Genomic DNA, 21,375 nt, shown 5'->3' with positions numbered 1-21,375 from the left:
ATTGAAGAAATATTTTCCTTAATTCAAGTATATTTTACACAAATCAAGAAAGCATTTTAAATGGTTTTTAAGTACTAAACAAATTTCCTCCTCCCTTTGCTGTAGAAAAAGTCTTGTAGTTGCTTAGGAAATATTAATAAGCATGCAGAAATTAAAAATAAAAAATTCAGTTATAGAATAATTTTTTCTAAACGGCAGAAATCTCTTTCTTTAGCCAAGGTTTTTTTTATAAGTCAGGAAAGCCTTGCTTATATGTAGGAAATGGCTTTTTAGCAGTGAAATGGCACCAAAAAGAAGAAAATAATTGTTTTCTGAAAAACTGACAGCACTGGCGGGGAATGAGATAGAAAAAAGAGCAGGTCCAAGGACTTTGAGAATCAGCGATTGACATTTCGCAAAAGGACATTGGACATTGGACACTGGACACTGCTCACTGGCCACTGGCCACTGGACACGAGGAGAGCAAAGCGCAACAAATATTATTCCCATCTCGCTGCCTGTTGCCCGTGGCCGTGCGAGTCCTTGAGTCCTGGCTGCCCGCTTGCTTGGCTCAACGAGTCCTTGGGTCACTTGCAGCTGCTGCTTGGCACTCCTCGCCTTTTATCATCGGTTGCTCCGGCGATTTCCGCTTCCGTATCCGCATCCGCATCCGCATCCGCATCCGCTTTCAATTCCCATAACTCGACCGATGGCGATTGCCATGCCGAGTCGGTTTCGTTTTCATTTTCATTTTCATTTGCAGTGGCACCCACTTGTTTTCCACGCAGTTTGCTAATTTGTTTGTGCAGTTGGCCCGAAAGAAAAGCGCAAAACTCCAGGTGGCCGCTGTCTTGGCCAGATAGCCAAGCAAGAAAATAACCAGATATGTGCTTTGAACCCATCTCTCCGATCGGTTATTTTTTATCCTATTTTGGCGGCACAAAAAGTGGCTGCCAGTGGCGATTGCCAGTTTGCATATCCTTGCCCCCGGTCGCTGGTCACGCAGAAAGTATCTGTCGGATTAAGGAAAACACAAAGGATTTCTCGTGGCAACAAAGCCAAGTCGCACGTCCACAACATCGCTGCGAAGCCGTTTTAATTGCAGCCATTTATTTGCAGTTCAAACGCTGCCAGTTCAGCCATAATCCCAGAATAACGAGCCAAAGCCTGTCATTTCTAGTTGCCGGAATGTAGTTTATTTTCCCCCATTTCCTTTTTTTTTTTTACCATTGACAAAATCAGCCATTCACCGGCGGGTGTAAAAAAAAATAGCCTTTGCAATTGCCAGCCTTTGGCAACCGTTTGAATGGAGTGCACACACGCTTTGTGGCGCCCCCGGCTGACACTTTGATGTCCTGGAAAATAAGCAGCGAGTCAGCGATTCTTGTAGCTGGCCTAATTGGGCCACACCTCGCCGCTTCAGCCCGAAATGCTCTGGCTTGCGATTTCGGTTGCAGCTCTCTTGGCCGCAAAAATTGACAAATTTTCAAGGACACTTTTCACGGTGCCGAAGCGGTGGCAACAGCTCGCCTGTCAGAAACAATTCGGAGCCAATGGAGCGGCGCGGCAGGTCCAAAGTTTTAAGGACACGCAGAAAAATCCTCAATGGATCGCTGAAATGTTTGTGCTTGCCTGAGAGGTGAAAAAATTTGAAAAGGCAGTTTTCCCACCCTTTTTTTTTAATTTAAACAGTATTTTTTTAAGAATATATTGACTTTAAACATAGTATCTTACTACTAAACATTTTTTTGTGCAAGGAATGGGTAGTTACATTTTTTTAAATAACTATAAAGGTTCGAAAATGTTTTAATCAAAGCATTACTTACATAAAAAATCAAGCTCTTCGAATAAAATTATGTATGGGTTAAATAAAAACTGTATAGTTAACCTTTTTGCTAAATATATCTATTACTGCTATTATTATCAAATTTTCTGACTTAAAGATTTCCAAAAATAATCTTTTCTCTTCCTAAATAAAACTTAAATTACAATTTTTTTAATAAATAAATAAACAAATAGTAAATCAAGCACTGAGAATACACATACATATATGGATAAAATAAAAACATCTTAGCGATCCTTCTTTGCACATTATATATATCTATTACTTCCATTATAATCAAATTTTCCGACTTAAAGCATTTAAAAAATAATCTTTTCTTCTCCCAATTGAAACTAAAATGATTTTTTTTTTTTTTAAATAATATTAAACTTATAAATTATATTTAAAAACAAATTGTTTTCCTGAGTTTGTAGGTATTTTTAATTTTTGTAGGTATTTTAACATTCGCTTTGAAGGAATATTTTTTTTATGATAAAAATACACTACCAATTTTAAAATAAGGTTTTTCGTGGATTATTATTTTGTTTGATTATGTGTAATACTATTTGTTTAGGTGTTCCGACCATGTGGTAGCCAGTTGGCCAGAATGATCAATGGCAGGGCTTTCTAGTCGAATTTCACGAGCTGTTGCCGCAGCCGAAAGTTTATTAATTTGTTATCCTGTCACTTGGGCACTTTCATTGCCTTTCATTGGACCCCGCCCACTCGCCGTCTGATGCCCACTCTGATTCCCACGCCCAGGCCCAGTCCCCATCCCCGGGAGCCATCCTCATCGCAATGCCGGAGACCGCAGAAATTAATTACCGGATTATAAGACAACTTCATTGGCCAAACGGGGGGCGTCTTTGGGGCTTGGAATGGGTTTGCGCTTGGGATTGGGCGTGGGAGTGGGCGGGCAGGGCGATAAGCCCGTTTCAGTTCAATTTTCACCAGCCTAGAGGGCAGCGGCCATTCGGTTTGGGCTTTTATGATTAACATTTAATAAGAAAAGGTCACGCACCGGGGCATAGGGTGGGTTCATCGCTGGCACTGGGCATCAGTATGGGAAGTGGGAAGTGGGATGGGACTGGGTGGGGTGCACACAACTATATCAGCAGCGGGCCATTCCGTTCGAGGCGCATCTGGAGCCGGCCAAATTAAGTGCCCAACTTAAATAAGTCGAATTAAACATTAATAGCGTACTAAAAAGTTTTCCCGCTCGCATTTTGTTTCTGTTTTTGTTCTCGCCCGGCGCCTTCGTGTTTCATTTATTGCCGCTGCTATTCAGTTGGCCTTTATGGGCTTCGATTGTTGTTGCCGGAGTTGTTTTTTAAGTTTTTCGGCTCGTTGGCCGGGCTCGGGGCCGAGGCCGAGGCCAATTCCTGGCGCTCGCCTCTGGCCATTCCTCAACTCTTCCCCAGCGAAAATCGATGGGTGACTGGGCTGAGGAGCGTCCTGGCCACTTAGGCGGGCCCTTCAATCTTAAATGCTTCATCGAGTTTCCCTTTGATTGAACAGCTGATTGTATTAAACAGCACATCCATTTGATCTAATATTCTTAGGTCCCAGGCGCAGGGGCCGGCCTTAAATAAATAATTTTAAAATATTTTCCATTTTATTTAAAGTGCTTTATATTTTCCTGAATTATTTATAAGTACTTGGATTTCTGTATCTGTAGTCATGGCGACGATTTATTTGGCATTTCGCTGAAATGTAATTTATTTATTGGCGGAGTAACTTCAGTGCTCGTTAACACTACCTGGGACTCCTGGCAGATCCGCTGCCGTACCGCAGATGCGCCTGCAATCAGTGTCGCAGGAGGCATTTATTTAATAAGCCGCGGCCTCCCAAGTGCCTCCCAAAAGCGAGGCGGATTATGCGTTCGCAATTCCGATGTGCCTCAGTCAATTTCATATGTGGGTATATAGTATATGCCACAGTGGTCTGAAGTGGCCAATGAGTGGGAGAAAACTTGCGGAATATATATAGTTGTTCTCATTATTTTTTACCTTCTGCGAACATTCGCAATTAAACCTTAAAATTGATTAAATAAAGAGGTTTTTTCTTTTTACAGTATATATTTTCCCAATTTTTTTATTTTCATTATTTTTTTCTAACAAATTTTCAATTTTATAACTATATTTAAATGTTTATAATCATATTTACTTGAAATTATTTATAAAAAATCGAAATAAGTTTTATATTTGTTTTTATTTTTTTTTTATGTACTTATAATTATAATTATAATTTTTTTTTGCCCTAATTCCACAAGACAAGTTATAGGTAATTAGAATTTCATATAAATTGTAAATATTTTTGAAAATTGTGTTTTTTATTTTGGTAACAAACTGATCATTTTGTTAACAATTTAATTTAAATATAAAACTAAAAAGGGGAAATACATTTGGATTACTAAAAAGTCACATTAGATGAGAACAAATTATTGATCCATCAAAATAGGTAAAGTCTGGAAAGTATTGAACAGTTTTCAAGCATTCTGCCCCACTGTGCCCTGGCCTGGCAGGCTGTTATTTGAAGTGCCCCCTCCGAGGACGCCCATGTCTCGGCCGCTCGAGATGTTGTCAGCTTAAGTGCTTCATTTGAGGCGCCATGAAATATGCAACAGGCCGTCCAAGTGGGATCCCAGGGAACAGAATGAACATGCACGTCCTCCCGGCCCCGGCCCCGGCCCGGCCTCGGCCTAATCCTGGTGCTCCTCTTGGAGCTCCTCCTCCTGCCGCTCCGCCTCCTCCTGCTCCTCCTCCATGGAGCCACTGCATCGCATCAGGAAAGGAGAGGCCCCTCCTAAATTGTTTCGCCCCTGCATCCACTCCCGTGCCGCTTCCCGGGGCTCGATATTGATATGCTTTGCGCACTCGGGGCTTCTAGGACCTGCCATAATTCCACATCAAATATGTGCCAGCCGAAAGACACTCGAAAATTATGCATGTCCTCTGAGTTTTCGCCAAGCTGTCTTCAACTAGAAATAATTCCATGAATATTTTCAAGAGCTTTTTAGTGCGAAAATGACATAAAATGATATTCTGGTAATGCAATATTTGTAGAATAATTGTTTTGAAAATGGTTTTGAAATATGGTAGACCTTTTTTCATAACAATTTCACTTGGTAACTCGATCTAAAGGTGTTTTTAATCAACCAAATTACTTCATTTAACAATTTTTAAGGACTTGCCAATGCTGACTTAATTAATAAAGCCTTTTCGAGCCCAAAGAAATGATTTTCCTTTCATTTCGGTGACGATTTCAAGGCTCTGGTGACATTTGAATATAAATGAAAAAGGTACGCATACGTCACGTTGAGGGTGGGCGTTGGCGGGGGGTGGGGGGAGTGGGCGTGGCCCTGACGGGGGAGGGGTGAGGGGGAGTGTAGGCCATAAGGGTTTGCCAGACATCTGCATATTGCCATTGTGACAGGCCACGGAGTCGTGAAAGTCGTGAAAGTTGTGAAAGCCAAGCCGGGCAGGATGAAATTTCCCATTTTCCTCTTTTTTCCACATGTGGAAAAGTTGAAATACATATACATACATGACTGCAGGGGGGAGGGGTGTGTGTGGTAAGGACGAAGAAAGGGCGGTGGGTCCTGCAATTTAGCACGACAACAATGGCGGCCAAGTGGCGCCATCATATCCTCCCATGCCCAAAATTTCTTCCCTTTATTTATTTATTTTTTTTTCTCGTCTTTTTTTCTTGCGTTTTTGGGTAGGCATACAAATGCCGGAATTCGCATGTGAACTTGTGTGTACTTTTATTGTGGTGTTTGGCTGTGTCGTATAATTAAAAACCCCCCAGTGCACACAGTGGCAGGGAAAAGAAAGCGGCATCCAGGCAAGAAATTAAATTTGTACATGTGTGTACAAATTAGTAGTGGAAAAAAGTCTAAACAGTTGGCTGGAGAAAGCGGCCGGGGGGGAAATAAAATGCAAGCATGTCTTCTGAAAACCTAATGAATTCTCTCTTTCAAGAGGCACAGCTTGTTTAAAGGTAATTAAGGTTAAATGAGACACGATTGTGAGGTAGGAATAAGACTCAAGAAGGGGATATTTAGGGGAAAAAATTAAATACATATTAATAGCTAATTTTGTATTCCTTTGGATTTTCATAATATATAAATAAAATTTTAAAGTTGACCATAAATAAAATAGGTCTTAAAACATCTAATATAATAGCTACGAATTTTTTACGGAACTGAGACACAATCTATATTTTTAAGGAATAATTAATATAAAAATACATTTAATAAATATGAATAGCCAATTTTGTGTTCATGTATATTTGCATGATTTCTAAATAAAATCTTACAACTGACCTTAAATCTGAAGGTCTTAAAAAATTTAATAATTTTAATAGTTACTATTTTTTGCTAGAACCTATATTCAAGTTATGCTGTGAGGGGATAATAAATAAAATAAATATATATACATAAAATAAAATTCCTCATTCCTCATTAAAGACAATATTTTAAACGAAAATAATACATATTTTGCATAATTTTATATCTGTTTTAAGTCCTACATAAATCTAAAAAATGTGCAAGAACTAATCAGATCTTGGAAATATTGAATAATGTGTTTTTTAAATCGTATGCTAGTCAACTAAATAATACTTTTTATTATGTGCAGCCATTTTTTATGTTACTACGGTTTCCATATAGATTTTCCAAAACTGTTTTCCCAAATAAAACACAATGTTAAATTGTAGTTTCATATGAGCCAGGCCAGAACTCCTCATTCAGGCCTTAAGTACAAAGGAACACACAAATATGCGCACATGCTGGGGCAAAAAAGCGAGGAGGAAAAGCTTTGAAAATTATGAATTTTATGCCCGTAATAGAGCACACAGATTGTTATTTGCGAGCGAGGAGTCGGCAGTTGGTTTTTCCGCCCCTAAGCCTATTATTTGTCACAGAAATAGCCGCTGACGGCACATTGTTTTCCCGAGGCGGCCCACACAGACGGAGATGGACCACAAAAGCAATCTCATCATCGACACTTTTTGCTATTTATTTTCATTATCCTTGCTCGCAGAGCCTGGCAATTCCTGGCACTAATCAAATGACTGGGAAAAACACTGAAACGCAGCAACGGGGCATAATCAACGACAACAAAGTCGAAATTGAAATCAAATTGCTGAGGAGAGAGTGCCGGGGCAGGGATGGGGCCCTCGGCCAGGATATTGTGAAAGTGGGCGGTGTGCCAGTGGGTTTTCATAGTGTAAGGACAGCACCCACCCCCACCCCCCACCTCCCACGCAGAGTGAAAGTAGAGCAATGCAGTGCAGCATCATTAAAATGCAATGCATCAACGCCCCATTGTCTGCGTGGGATATTGTTGCTTCCATTTTTATTTGCCACATTTCCCATGGGCTCCTCCGACACGCCACTCATAATTAAACGCATTTTGTATTTAATTATGCGCCGGCCACAAAGGCTCATGCGAGGCACCAGTGGCCACTGGCCGGTGGCCAGGATCGGGATCCACTTCCATTTCCACTCGCATTTCTGCATAATCGCTTCTGGATTAGAGCTCGGCAACAATTTAGCAGCGAAACGGGTGGAAAGCCAGAGCCCTGCCAGGCGGAAGCTGTCCAAAAAAGGCCCGGGCGGGTCCTGTTTTGACATCTGCAGGATGGCAGCCTGGCAGGACCAAGGACGAGGCATAAAGGGCGGCAATGAATTGGCCCTGGTCCGGCAATTAAAGACGCTGCCAAGTGTGCCATGAAAATGTTTCTGCACTGCATATACCAAAACACAGCTGCCAGGTGAATTACTTTCCCTTTTCCTTAGCCCCGGCTGCAGTTAAAGCCCTTTTTTTTGGCTCCACTTAAAGATCTAGCTCTGCTGGCCATAAATAAGTTATGAGTAGACTGCCAGCCTCTAAGCCCTTGGGCAGTAAAAGTTATTAGCCGCCAGTGGTCTCTAATTTTGGCGTTAAGCTCGGTTAAATATTATGGCTCCTAGCCATTAGGCTGTTTATTACTTACATGGGGGAGAGTCCAGACAACTATATATATAAGGCAGGCAGCGGAAATGGATCATTTTTGATGGTTTATCTGGAAAACTTTGGCTTGTAATAATTTTTAAAGACCTCCGCAAATCTTTAAATTAGCTATTAAATTATTTTCCGATTTTATCTTTCTGGTATTTTCTGTATTATATATAAAGCACTCTCATTATAGCCATGTTCTAGTGGCATCTGCAAGTTGTTTGATTCATGTTTATTAGCTCTCGCAGCCTGTCTGCTAATTAGGTGCCCCCCTGCCTATGGCTAGGCCATTTTATATATCCTTGAATCCCTGAATCCTGGGATCTCACCTCGTGTACACACCTACACAGCCAACTGGTTGCAAATATAGCGCGCAGCATTTTCACACGAATGCAAACATAATTAGTCCTTAATCATAGTCAACATGTTTGCCGCGCTGCCCTCGTGGGAATGCAATAATCGCACACCATCCTCCAGCAATTATATCATTTCCGGTTGCTGCGCCACTTCGGCGGAAGTTAAAATGCGGGGATTTGTTTTAACCAGCTTTCCCGTTTATATTTTTGCGTACTTTGATTGCCTGGCTTAAATTGTTTCGCAACTCACATGGCTTGCTCGGCTTAATTAGCAAATACCTGGGGTCAGTGTGCCAGGAGAGCATTATAAAGTATTTTTTATTTTACGAAATCCCAGTTAGAATATAACTTTTTAATTGAGGAGTTTTTAGTGTGATTTGACAAGTGCCAGAGATGATTAGATCACCGCAAATTGTGGAAAAACGAGGAAGCTTGTCCCCCTGAAAACCTCTGGGAAAATGCTGAGGCATAAATCTGCATACGTAAGAGAATAAAATATATATTTCTTGTTAACTGGTGAGAATTATGATTCAGTGCATCTGCCATTGTGCACAGCTTGTGCATGGCTAAACTAATGAAAGTCGGCACACAAAGCGTTCCACATACGCCCCGTGGGCCAGTCCGAAAAAAGCGAAGAATGGCAGTCGCCTGGCAGTTGGCAGACTTAATTGGAATTTAAATCAAAAGATAAACTAATTTGCTGCCACCCACCCACGCACACCTCGCACATTTTCAGGCAACCAAAGCCCAAAGCCCAAAGCCCACTCGCACCTCAATCATGGTTGAAAGGACTGAAAATGCTTGAAATGGCTGGAGCACAATTTAAGGCGCGTGAATTATGCATGCTACGAGGAGCAGGGCTCCGTTCGTGTGTCCAGGATGTGGGTCAGGGCAGCAAAATCAATAGCACGCCGCTTAAGGGCTGTGCAGCTGGGCGAAGGGAGCAGAGGTAACAGAGGGAACAGGACAAAAACAAGGACGACTGCTGCCCCACGAAATACCTGGCAAATCGCTACCATTTATATGTCGTTACCTCAGTCATTTCTCAAATCAATTTTCAATTTGTATTCATAGCAAATTAGACGCGCGATTGGAGCTAAATGCCATTTTGTGTCTCGAAATCCTGTCGTCCTTCTGGGCGCCCTCAGCTCCTACATTGCGCCAAATCCTCGCCAGGTGCTCGCTCGAGCGCTAAACTCCGCCCGCATCTAAGCCATAGGCGTAAGTTAATTTGTTTGGCAGGACCCTGCGAGTGACCCTTGTCGCCTTCGCTTTCGCAGCGGAGAAAGCCGGAAGAAAGGCAGAGAAATGGGAGGGCAGCCAGCGAAGCAAGTGAAAACATGAAACGAAATCAACACAAAGAACTACAAGGCAGGGGCAGTGGGTAGAAGTGCACTGGAAACATTTATATTTTTATCTAAGCCAACAAACATTTTTTTATAATTTTAAGGCAACTCTCTGTTACCTGTTTTATTTTAAAGAAATATATATTTTTGAAGAAAAGCTAGTAGCTTTTTTTTCAGTGTGCTCTTAGCCAGCGGCATTTTTTCAAAGGAACACAAGCTTCACCCATCGCTGACAATGATTCGTCAAAATGTTCAGAGAAAGTTGGAAGTTTCAAAGTTTCTGGAAATATTTTAAGCATTTTATATTTTATCTTGGAGTTTATTTAATATAAATAATATTGCACTTACTTACTTAAAGTAACACTGCTAATTGCTAGACTGTGGGTTATTTTCTTGGAAAACCATATTCTAAACAAAAAATATATCTTCTTTAATAAAAAAATATAAAGTTTTTAATGAATTTGAATTTAATAAAATCAAATATCTTCTAATTTCTTTAAGTTTTTTTCTGTTTTAAATATTTTGCAAACATATATTTGTCTCTATAATTAAACATTAAACATTAACTTAAATATGTTATGAAGTTTTCAAAAAAAATTGTTTTTGCTTTGAATAAAATTTTAACTATTTATATATTTATATATATATATATATTCTTTTTCCCTAAAATGTATAAGATTTTAACTTAAATAAGTTATGCGCTTAAATAAAATAATTCTTTGCCTAGAATCGAATTTAAACTAATATCTTATAATAACTTTTAGTTATCTTCTCCTTTTGAACTGTTGGGAAACACATATATATTCTCAAAAATGTATAAAAATATTTTAAAATAAATACACTTTGAAGTTTTAAAAACAAATTAAATTAAATAAATTATGAAGTTTAACATCACTCTTTGCTTGACATCAAATTTAAATAACTTAATGCAATTAAATTTAACATAACAGCTTCAAGCCATTCATAGTTTGTTTCCCCCCAGGGAAAAATGCCTTTCCGCCTTATAATTTTTACACCGACTTGAACTAATTTATTAAAACTACAAGTTCTGGCCAGAAACTAAGACTCAAACATGCTGAGTGGCCGTAGAAGAAATCCCCCTGAGTGCGTTTGCAATGCATTGCAAGTGTTAAAAAAGAACCTGCTTTTTTTTCCCCCCTCAGCTAGGTAATCTTCCTGCAGGACCTTTTATGGCCCAGCCCCGAAAGCTAGTTAGCCTTGAAAAAAACGAGGGTATTTCGCAAAGCGGCCTACTCTGCGCCTTCGGTTTTTGGCTTAAAGCAAACAAAACAAAAGGCCAGGCAAACACACGCTGCCCCAAAAAGTAGGCAACGCGTCTGCGGGCGTGTGTGGATGTGAAAAGTAAAAACTTCAAAGCACACACACTTAGCGTGCTCAGACACGCACTACTACACACGCACACACACACACCATGGCGGGCGGAAACGGAAGCGAGCAGGGGAAAGCGGAAGGGAGGCAGAAGGGCAAAATGGCGCAGTGATGGCTCGGTGGCGGCTACTTGATGTGGTTGCGATGTTGCTGTGATGTTGCCCCTGATTTTGTTACACTTTGCTCTGGGCTAAGCGCTTGCTAAGCTGTGGGGGCGGCGCCCCCGGGGGGCGTGGCAGGGGGCGTGATCCGGGACACGTGCCGCTGCATTCGATGCGTGACAATCGGGGGGACAGCGAGTGCAAATTCAGACCATTTTCGCCAATCACTTCTTGCCATCGTGCATATCAAAATGTAGTGTATATGTCCACACATCCCGCCTCTCATTTGGCCACTCCTGCGGCATCCCTTTTACGGCCCCTGTGTGACAGATTGCGCTCGTTATTCCAGAGGTTTTTTTTTGTATTTTTCCCCCATTTTATGATGGCCGTTTTGCGGTTCTACACTTGTTGACAGGCTGCCTGGCCAATTGTTTTAGTTTATTGATTGCTTTCGCCTAGCTCTGATTATTTTCCAATTAGTCAATTAAAGGTGAGACAGCCCCGTGATTAACGTTGGCTATTTTTCCTCCCAGGCATGCCCACATTGTTCTTCGCCAATTGAAATGTAACCGAGCTGAGGGAAAAGTCCAATTGCAGGCCACAACACGGCGCAGGGCAGTCAGTCAACTTTGTCGTTTTTCAAAGCTGTTTCTAAGTTGCTGGCGCACAGCCCCCATCCTTGGCGATGAAGTTTTGCCACGGCAAACTTGCAAATTCCAACCGAAATGCCTGAAGGCTCTGGCCCACACACACACACAAACAGACAGGATGCGACACACTCGCACACACACACACTCGAACAGGACTTGTGTGTACACAGCTGCGGCTCATTTGATCGCTGGGTCTTGGCCAATTGACGGAGGAGCAGACTTTGTGCGTAAATATTTTCCAAAATGTTTGCTAATTTGACTCGCCGGGCTCTGTGTTTAACCGCCCCCCCGTTTTTCCGGGGGCCGGGGCCATGGAAAAAGTGTAGCAGAAGTGTGGAAGGCTGGGCACCAACATAATTAGAACCGGAAATATTCGTCTGGCAGCCCAAGTCCCAAAGTTCACTGGGGATTGGCTTACTATGGCCTACTTATGCGGGCTCGGCTCTCCAATCAATATTCCCCAAATCTGGTTAAGTCGTTTGTCGGTGGGCTGGAACTAGTCTATAAGCGGGGAGACCTGAGTATCCTCGTGGGCTTATTAGGGCCCTGCTCCACCTTGTTCCAAGCTGATTAAGGAAGGCCTCTCCATCGTCTTTATTGTACGAATTAATACAGAGTTCGAGCTGGAAAAGCCAAACATTTTTAACAAATTATTATTTCTTCAAAGAAGGATTTTGCCTTAAATCATTTGTCAGTTAGGAAATAAAATGTTGTATTTTTAATATCAAAGAAATTCTTGCTAGTTTTTTTGCAAATTAAGCATACTTTTTAACCTACAAAAAAACACGATTTTCTCTTCTCAATATCAAGTATATTCTGGCTAGTTTTTAACAAACTAAATAAAGCAATCTTCTCCCACTTTTAATGCCACTTTGCCGCTTTTAATAACTAAAAACTCTTAAATAAACTCCATTATGGGCATTCATTTATTCCAAAACCCCAGTAAAAACTTTTAATAACATTAAATCTAACGGCTAGCCACGAAATTGTTTCAATGCTCTAAGCAGATTCGAAAAGTTTTCAAGGTAATTATGAACTTATCTTCGAAAGTGATTAAGCAAAGTGCTCTTAAGTTGCATCGAATTTTCCAGCATCCGGCCGCCTGTTGGCCCACCAAATTGGCCAGGACTCGGGATTAAAGCTGGCTCGGACCCGATGAAGAGGCTGCTCGCAAAACTTTCACTCTGATTTGGCACTTTCGCACTTGGCACTCGCCTTTTCGTTGGCCATAAACAGGCAACTGTCGTTAAACACGCTTGTATAAGCGGGCGAAAGTGCCCCCAAAAGCACAAGTTGCCATTTAATGAGTGCCCGCACAGTGTACACTGTACAGTGTGTATTGGGTCGGAGTACCGCCTCCATTACCGGCAAATTCGCTTTGCGGCCCCCGAAGACTTGCCGGGCTGGCTAACAAGTTTGCTCCATTTTCCGAGGCGGCTGGCATTTTGAGTTATTAATAAACAGAGTGTCGCACACAGCGACATGTGGAACGCACTCGTTTGGGTTCACATCAATATTTGCTCGGGCCAAGTAATTGATAGCTTATTGATTTACATGCACGAGAACTACCTTTCTTTCCTTCCTTTCATTTCCCTGGCCCCCGCCTCGAGCAGCTCTCCTTTCTCGCCTTAATAATTTCCCAAAGAGGTTCGACGCCGGGCCCAGGCCGTCTAAATATACATACCTATGGCTCTAGGAAGTCTGCTTCTTTGTGAGATTGAAGTGGAAGACAGTTTCAGGGCAGGGTTAATGAAAAATGTCAAGGGTAAGGTAGGCCCTGGGAAAAATATTAATTAATTAGTTGTGTACTTGTCATAATTCGAGGTTGGTGAAATACATGATGAAATGGGAATATCATAACATAACATGGCATATTAATATACAAATATTAAATAAATATATTTTTTAGTGCACAGTATCTTTGAGTTATTAATTTTTGTAATCATTATTATTTATTTTAATATTTTATGTGATTTAGTTGTGTTTCATATACTCTACAACTATAAGTATTTTTTGTATTTTAACTAAAACATTTTTGTAGGCAAGGAAGAGTAATTTTTGTAGTTCTTAAAATAAATTTATTTTTTTTTATATTTGATTTGAGGTACTTAAAGCTTAAAATGCTTTTTATTTGTTATAAAAATAATGCACTGAAAATCTTTATTTCAACTTACGAATTTTTCTGCCAGGAAAGACAATTTCAGGCAAATATATATACATTTTAAAAATACTTAAATAAATTTAAAAAAGCAGTAATTTTTTTTTAACAATTTGTTGGTAATATTTTATTTAAAGTAATTGTTGCTTATAAGTTTTTCCTGTAAAGTAAGACTAAAATAAAAATATAAAAATATATTTTTCAAATCCTTACACAAGTAAAATGTATACTTATTTTTAAATTAATTTTTTGAGTATTTTTTTTTATATTTTTGTAGAGTTTTTAGGGATAAAGCGTTGTTTTATAAACCTACAAGTAGTGCTGTTTCAACACTAAAGTTTTCCGCGCCACGCAAGACTAATTAAGGTAATTGCTTTCGCCGTGAAACCTCGGAACTCAGGGAAAGCGACTCGACAGAGATAAGTGAAAATAATTGGCGGACTTCAACAAAAGTTGTACTTTATTCGCTTCGTAATATTTTCGTTTGTGCGAATTCACGCCCAGAGAGCCGTGCCGGGGGAGACCTACATTTCCTTTCAATAGGCCACGGCATATGCAAGGAGTTCGGGGTGCGTCGGGGCTGGGCGACAGGAGACAGCTGACTGATTAAGGCGCAATTGGAAGCTGTCTCGGCCGACTCAGCTGCTGATGATGATGGGCTTTGGCCCCAGCCAGCTGCCAGCTGCCAGTCGCCAGCTGAAGTTGCCGCCAGAGACTCGTGCGGAAATCCCCCAAAGCCACACACATTCACCTCCCGCTCGAATCCACTTCCCGATTCCCGGCCCTAGGCTCAGAACTCATTAAATTACAATAAAAATAATGCCGCCAGGCGAGGGGGCGGGCGGAGCCACATAAATCTCATCATAAGAATACCGCGCCCAGGGCGGAAATTCCGGCCAAACTTCGCAAACATCCAACATTAGAGCTTGAACACAAAGTGATTTAATAATTCACATTTATACGCATTTTTCCCCCATTTCACGCAACTTTTTAATTTTAATTTCGTTTAGTTGGGGATTTTGGCAAACAATTGAATTAAATTGACGCGTATCCTTGCCTATTGACACTGCCGAGTAAATATTATCACCACAGAATTGGAATAAAAGGAAAACCCCAAATGAACGTGTCCCATTAATTCGATTTGTCCCTTCACTGAGCCGGTGTGTAAATAAATGTGTACATAACTAGCGAACAATAGAGTCATTTAAAAATGGCAACAAAATTAAACATTGTGTAAAAAACCGCAAATACATTTAAGCAAATAATTGAATTAATACGTGATATTTGCTGACAGCCGCTGGATGCGTTATTAAGTGGTTTTTACCCGGGGGAAAATAAATAAATTTTTTGTTTAAAACCCCAAAGCCTAGGCTCTACTGTACATTTGATGTATAGAACCCAAAAGAATTAATAACGCATACGCCCTGTGGTCCAAGGGTCCTGTATATTTTGGCCAATTAACCCGAGCGGGCCGACGACCCTCCTTCCTGATCCCCAACGATCCTTAACCCCTGCATGCCCACTGCCAGGATATCACGAAAAGCTCGGCAAATATGCGAAATAAAAAACAGCATTTAACATTTGTGTACAGAGGCAGACAAGCGAAAAGAGCGACATGAATGGCAGCAAGAACCCAACACTTTTCGTTTTATGACGCATTAAAATGAAGGCTCGTAAAAAGTGAAATGGCATAAAAAACACAGTGGCTGCATCGATAGACAACAAAATACCAGAGGGGCCAGTGTAAACAAACAAATAAAGCGGCGAGCAAACAGAGAAAACAAACAGATAAATGCATAAAAATACACATAAATAAGTATAAATCTAAAACAAGACAAAAACACACTCAAAAACGCGGCCATAAAAAACTGCAAGGCGGGCTTAAAACGAAATCAAGCGAAACTAAGCGAAGTGTACAGGTGAAATTGTAAAGCATATGTATCTGTATAGATATTTACAACCCCATATAGCATATGTGTGGCCATTTCGGCGTATATAACCCCCACTTTCTGTCACTTTCTGTCACTTTCTTTACCCCTCCAACCCGTCCCTCTGCCTGACCAACGCTGCTCGCTGATGAAATGAACGCTGATAATGATGATGATATACTGATGATGCACTGATGATATTTTATTGCCCCCGCACCCCACCACCCCCACCAACCAAAGTCCGAGCAGCAGCAGCATGAACATCATCCACATCCACATAAACACCGAGCAAAAGCAGCGCCAGGGGCGCTTCAGCCAGTTCATGGACCTCCTGCCGCTGGGCGGGGGCCTGAGCTCCAGCTCCACGCCCCAGAATTCGAGCTCGAACCGGATCCAGAGCCTGCCGTCCACGTCGTCGTCGCTGGGCAGCCCCAACCTGAGCTTCCACAGCGAGGAGCTGCTCCTGGACCTGGAGACCGGCGAGGAGTTCCACGAGCCGTACAGGTAGTGCGTCCCGGCCCCTTGGGGCACTCTTCAGTTGCCAACAGTACACCATCCGGGGGAGCAGAGCCCCCAACAGAAACAGAAACAGAAACAGAAACACCACAGAGACACAAGACACCCCCAGCACAGCTGCTGCCCGGTCCACTCGGGCGCATACTTAATGTCCTGCTAAGCAGCGAGGATCTTAGCGAGGCCAAGAAACAATAAAGCAGCGGGCAGAGTGCTTAGCTGACAACAGGAAGGGCGTGCACTGGCAGAAAATTCAGTGCACAATTCTTCAAAATTTCAAAATTACCCATTGGTCATTAAAACTTTTCAGTGCCAAATATAAATTTCGGCAATTAGAAAAGGTATATTGCAAAAAAATGTTTTGAAAGTTACTATAACATCTATAAGATACTCGATGCAGGGGTGTAATAATATTAAATAACAGGATCTAACTACAATTATTTCCCTGTCAAAAAATTATATTTTCTTTACAGTAAAAAGTATATTTTTTTAAATTAAGAATTGACTATATAACTAATTTAAGTATTAAGTATTTAGAAATATAAAGTAGCGATTTATATAAATTTAAATTTAATTTTAAAAAAACCCATAATAATATATCTATATTTATAATAATTAGAGATTTGATAATCCTATACTTTAAGATAATAAGTTGCTTATTATTATCAAAATAAGTTACTTATTACATATATATCATTAATATCCCACAAAATGCATATATTTACAGAGGAAAACAGGAAAAAGGTTATTGGAGTAGCACAACAAATTTCAATTAATTTATTAAACTTACCCATATAATTAGGCAATGATTTTTGCAAACTATAGGTTTAAAAATTCCATATAATGGCACACGCTTTAACCATCTTTTCTCAGGCTGGCAAAACCCTTAGGAAATCGCTCTATACATTTAATTATATATTCATTTTTTTACAATATTAACTACTTGCCTTCGTATTATCGCAGAAAATCAGTTTGATATTGTTTTTCCGGCTGAAGTTTAATTACATTTTAAGTGGCCGCCCTTTTCGCAGTAAAAATTTAGCCAGCGAGCTGTGCCCGGCATGTTTAATGATGGCATTTTTTAAATACCGCCTGCCGATATTCGCATCGCCCCTGGGGAATTCTCGAGGATTCGAGCACCTAATTGAAGTTCCATCGAAACAAGAGTGAATAGCATCCGCCCCCAGAGCGCACTTGATATCCATAAAACAATGCGGCAGTCCAGAAACCAAAGTATAAATGCAGATTCGGGGATGCCAAGTACTTGGGCACGCCAAGCACCTTTGTCGCGTTGAGAGATCGGGATCGGAGTTCGAAATGGGGACAAGTGGATTAGGTGACAGTGGCCACAGGCAGTCATTATTGTAATTACTCCAGGCCAAATTAAATCTCGTTTCCGGTGAAAATTGGGTAATCATGATGTCTGGCAATTGTGGAGCATGTAGACATTTCGTGAGTCGGCAATCTGACATCTTAATTGGTATGGTTGGCAGCTGTTGGAGGCACATTTTCCAGGAAATTTCGATGCTTAAGGGTGTACTATATTCCGGCAGAAAACTTAATGAAGGTTGGAAAGGCGCGGAGTAGAAATTTCTGATATGTAACTTTAATACTTGAAAATGTCCTTAACAATTAATAAAATTATGATTTCTTAAGCAGTACACTCAGGGAAAAAATTCTAAGCCCTTCTAAGTCCATTAAGGCCTTAAATATATGGTCTATTTACCAAGGTTATAATCCTTTCCTTTCTAGTAGTAAATAAATCATCAAGAATTGTATTTATTACACATATAAATATTGGAAAATTAACTGCATTAAAGATTAATTCCTGTATAGCTACTTGAATAGGCTTATTAATTTCTAAATTGAATGAATTAATCCATTAATTCCTTAATTTCTGCAAATGAAGGCCAGTTCAAGGACTTTTTTCTGGATGTTTTTTCTTATAAACGACATCCTTTGACTTCCTAGGACCTACCTACTCCTCTATTACGAAAATTCCCTTGTTTATTTATCATAATAGGGCCAAGCCTTACCCCTCTGATTTAATTACTGGCCTTGCCCCTGGCACAAGCCAAAAGTGTGGACATTTGGAGAGTATTTGCGGATTGGAATGTGCCCGCTTGGCATTTGACACTTCCTCGGCGGCTGACCGCCCCATCAATCACGTGGACATGCGGCAAATTAATTAATTACCGCCCAGCACAGGCGGCAGCTGATGAAAGCGCCTGAATAATGTATTGGCGACAGGATTCCCCCGGAATCGCAGTGAATCGAGCGGAATTGAGTTGAATTGACAAGTGTATGAATCGAATTAGCGACTCGGCCGGGCACTTCCATTTAGATGGTCAGCGGATCCTGGGATCCTGGGATCCAGGCTTCGGCTACATGGCAACGCAATTAAAGGATGAAATGACATGCTGCCCGGCCCCTGGCCCCTGGCCCTTGGCCCTGGCCATCCGCCCTCGACCTTGGCCCTGGCTGACATTCTCATTCGCTGATTCGATTTGCCTTTTTCCACCGCTGCAACTCCTGCACTCTGCATCCCGCATCCCACATCCTCCATTATCCTTGACGCATCGGCATTGGCATTGGAATTGGCTCTGGCCTTGGGGCCGTTAATTGCATCACAATGGCAGCAGGTAGAGTGGAGCTGGGCCTCGTCCCCCCAACACCACCCATCATCGATCAACCGCTGTCATACTTAGCTCTCGGCTTAACCGGAGGCCTTTCCCCCATCCTGCTCCTCCGCTCACTTCAAGTTGGTGCCATTAAACCGAGATTTATTGCTGTCACTTCGTCCTGTCTTCGCCTAGAGTCCACCTGCCGCTGTCGAGTGTTCCAGTTTTGAGTGGTAATATATAATGGATCCCCTGGCCATCGGTAGCCGAGCTCAAATGCAATTGCCATCATGCGTAAGCGGATTTAAATCGCACGTGAAATGCGAAACAAAAGGTTGTGCTAATCCGGCTTTATCCTCTTTTTATGCCTTGCCAACGGAAATTAACTGCGAAATATTCGCAGACAGCTCCAACAACTTGTCATGGTCAATCACTTTCGAACCCAACTCAATTAGGCCAATTGTAGGTGGAAATTTTTCAACTTTTCTGCCGCCTGATTTAATTTCCTTTAATTAAATAAAACGCCATCTTATGTTTTCAAATAAATTTACCCATAAATTGAACTGAAATACATATGGATAACTGATAAAATTACACATGATTTTAATTAATTAATTATTTTTTCCACTACTGTTCTCTAGTTTTTTCCAAAAAAAAACCCACTTTCAGACCGCAGATAATGCTGGAAATAATAAAAGAGAAACTTAATATCGAGGGCAGACACCCTGCTGCCAAAAGTTCGTAAACTCTGTATTCAAATTTGAATTTAATTAAGACTTTTGCGAGTATTTTTGGTTTTGCCCATAACAATAACAACGGCGGCGGCAGAAGAGAAGCCCCATTATACAGAAATACAAACAGAGATTCCGCCTGCATCGGCATCTCGGATTGCAGTTTTAATCAGGACATCCTCCCCCCCACCCAGAAAGCTCACAGATTTTGCTGGAAATTTTGAATTATTTGGCCTTCGAGGCAGGCTAAATGAATCTGCAGCCGAGATTCAGCTGCGAAAAGCCGCAGGGCCCTGTAAAGTGAAACTTTCACCACTTTTTGCACCTTTTCCGGCAGCGGGTGGGTGGTGGCAGGTGGTTGGTGGGGCTAAAACCCTTGGGAAAGACGGGCTTCTCATTAAATTTTAACTATGCGCTAAGCTGGGCAAAAACGCGGTCTTTCAAGTCAGCTCATGTAGCCAGTCAGCTCAGCACTTGAGCCATTGTTGCAGCCAACAAAAATGTTTTCCATCTTGTTTTCCCCGCCCCCGGGGGCAACGGGCAGATGGATGCCAAAGGACACCTTCAAGTGCTCCACTGGCAAAATATCCATCTTGAGTTTTTAAAGTAATGAAAGATGTTGATTTTTATTGCCTGTAGGCAAAACTTGCTTGCCAAAAACCAAATAAATTGTAGTTTTAAAATATAAGTATCTATGAATGTACAACCTTAAAATCGGAATCAAAAAACATAGTTTTTCGTTAGAATTCAGTGGTCTGAATAGTCTTTTGGTTGCACAACTTGCACAAAATGTTCTTTTGGCCATTTTGGGCCGGGGTGAAGCAAAAATGTTCACTTGAAACAAGGGGAAAATAAATTTTCAACGCTTTGAGGGCAAATGATGAAAATGAAACTAATTAAAGCTCTTAGCTGTGAGAGGGCTGTGGGCCATTTGGCATGTGACTGTCTGTTGCAGGACCTCCTTTGAGCTCCTTGATGGTCGCCGCCCACCTCATTTGCATTCGCAGCCTGGTCCCGTATCATTATTGCGCGCGGCAATTTTTAATTGCACATTTCTTGGCCAGCATTTCGGTTGCTAAGCTAGAACTGAGCAGCCCAAAATGGCACAGCAGCGGCGAGTGGAAATGGGAATGGCGGCGGCATTGGGAATAAAGGTGCTCTGATTGCAGATGCAGCACCTGCTAATTGCCCACCTGTCACTTGCAGTCACCGCCAAATGCACTCGAAACAAAACTCACTCCAAGGGCATTCCTCGACGGAAGAGGTCGGAAAATAACTTTGTTATTCGACGTTTCATTTAAATGCAAAGTGGGGCAGGTAAAACGGAAAACCAGGAGGATAATATGCCCTTCAAACCTGAAAATATTTGACTTTTCAGACTATTTGCACAAAATCATGATGCACCCCCTTACAAAAATGCGAAAATCGGTCAAAAAATAAATGTTCCTTAAATCCTTTTTTTGCCTAAATTCTGAATATCGTATTTTTACGAAAATCTAGATCCCATTTTTCGAAATAAATATTCAGTTTTTTTACTGCCATAAAAAAACTAAACGTCAGAATGATGAGTGCCATACCTCGTTGAGCTCGTTGCTTAATTTCCTATCTATTGGCATTCAAACCTGAAAATTTTTGACTTTTCAGATTTTTGGCAAAAAATCATGATGCACACCCTTACAAAAAATGCGAAAATCGGTCAAAAAATAAATTCTCCTTAAATTGATGGGAATCGTTAGGATTTTAAGCAAGCTGCTCAAAACAGTCGGTCTTTTAGCTGTA

At 41.1% G+C, this 21,375-nt stretch overlaps 2 protein-coding genes across 4 annotated transcripts in view; both read left to right on the top strand.

Moving 5' to 3' along the window:
• The window catches only part of LOC108025892 (uncharacterized), a 53,354-nt gene that overhangs the window by 9,880 nt on the left and 22,099 nt on the right, over nt 1-21,375 (top strand). The gene's annotated exons all lie outside the window — the stretch shown is intronic.
• LOC122818616 (uncharacterized) lies at nt 15,988-16,239 on the top strand. The gene has a single exon (XM_044093064.1). The coding sequence runs from the start codon at nt 15,988-15,990 to the stop codon at nt 16,237-16,239; it is 252 nt and encodes an 83-aa protein (XP_043948999.1).

Source organism: Drosophila biarmipes, chromosome X (genome assembly GCF_025231255.1).
Source record: "Drosophila biarmipes strain raj3 chromosome X, RU_DBia_V1.1, whole genome shotgun sequence".
Classification (NCBI taxonomy): Eukaryota; Metazoa; Arthropoda; class Insecta; order Diptera; family Drosophilidae; genus Drosophila; species Drosophila biarmipes.
Note: the sequence above shows the minus strand (reverse complement) of the source record. Positions and strands in the feature narration are given on the sequence as shown.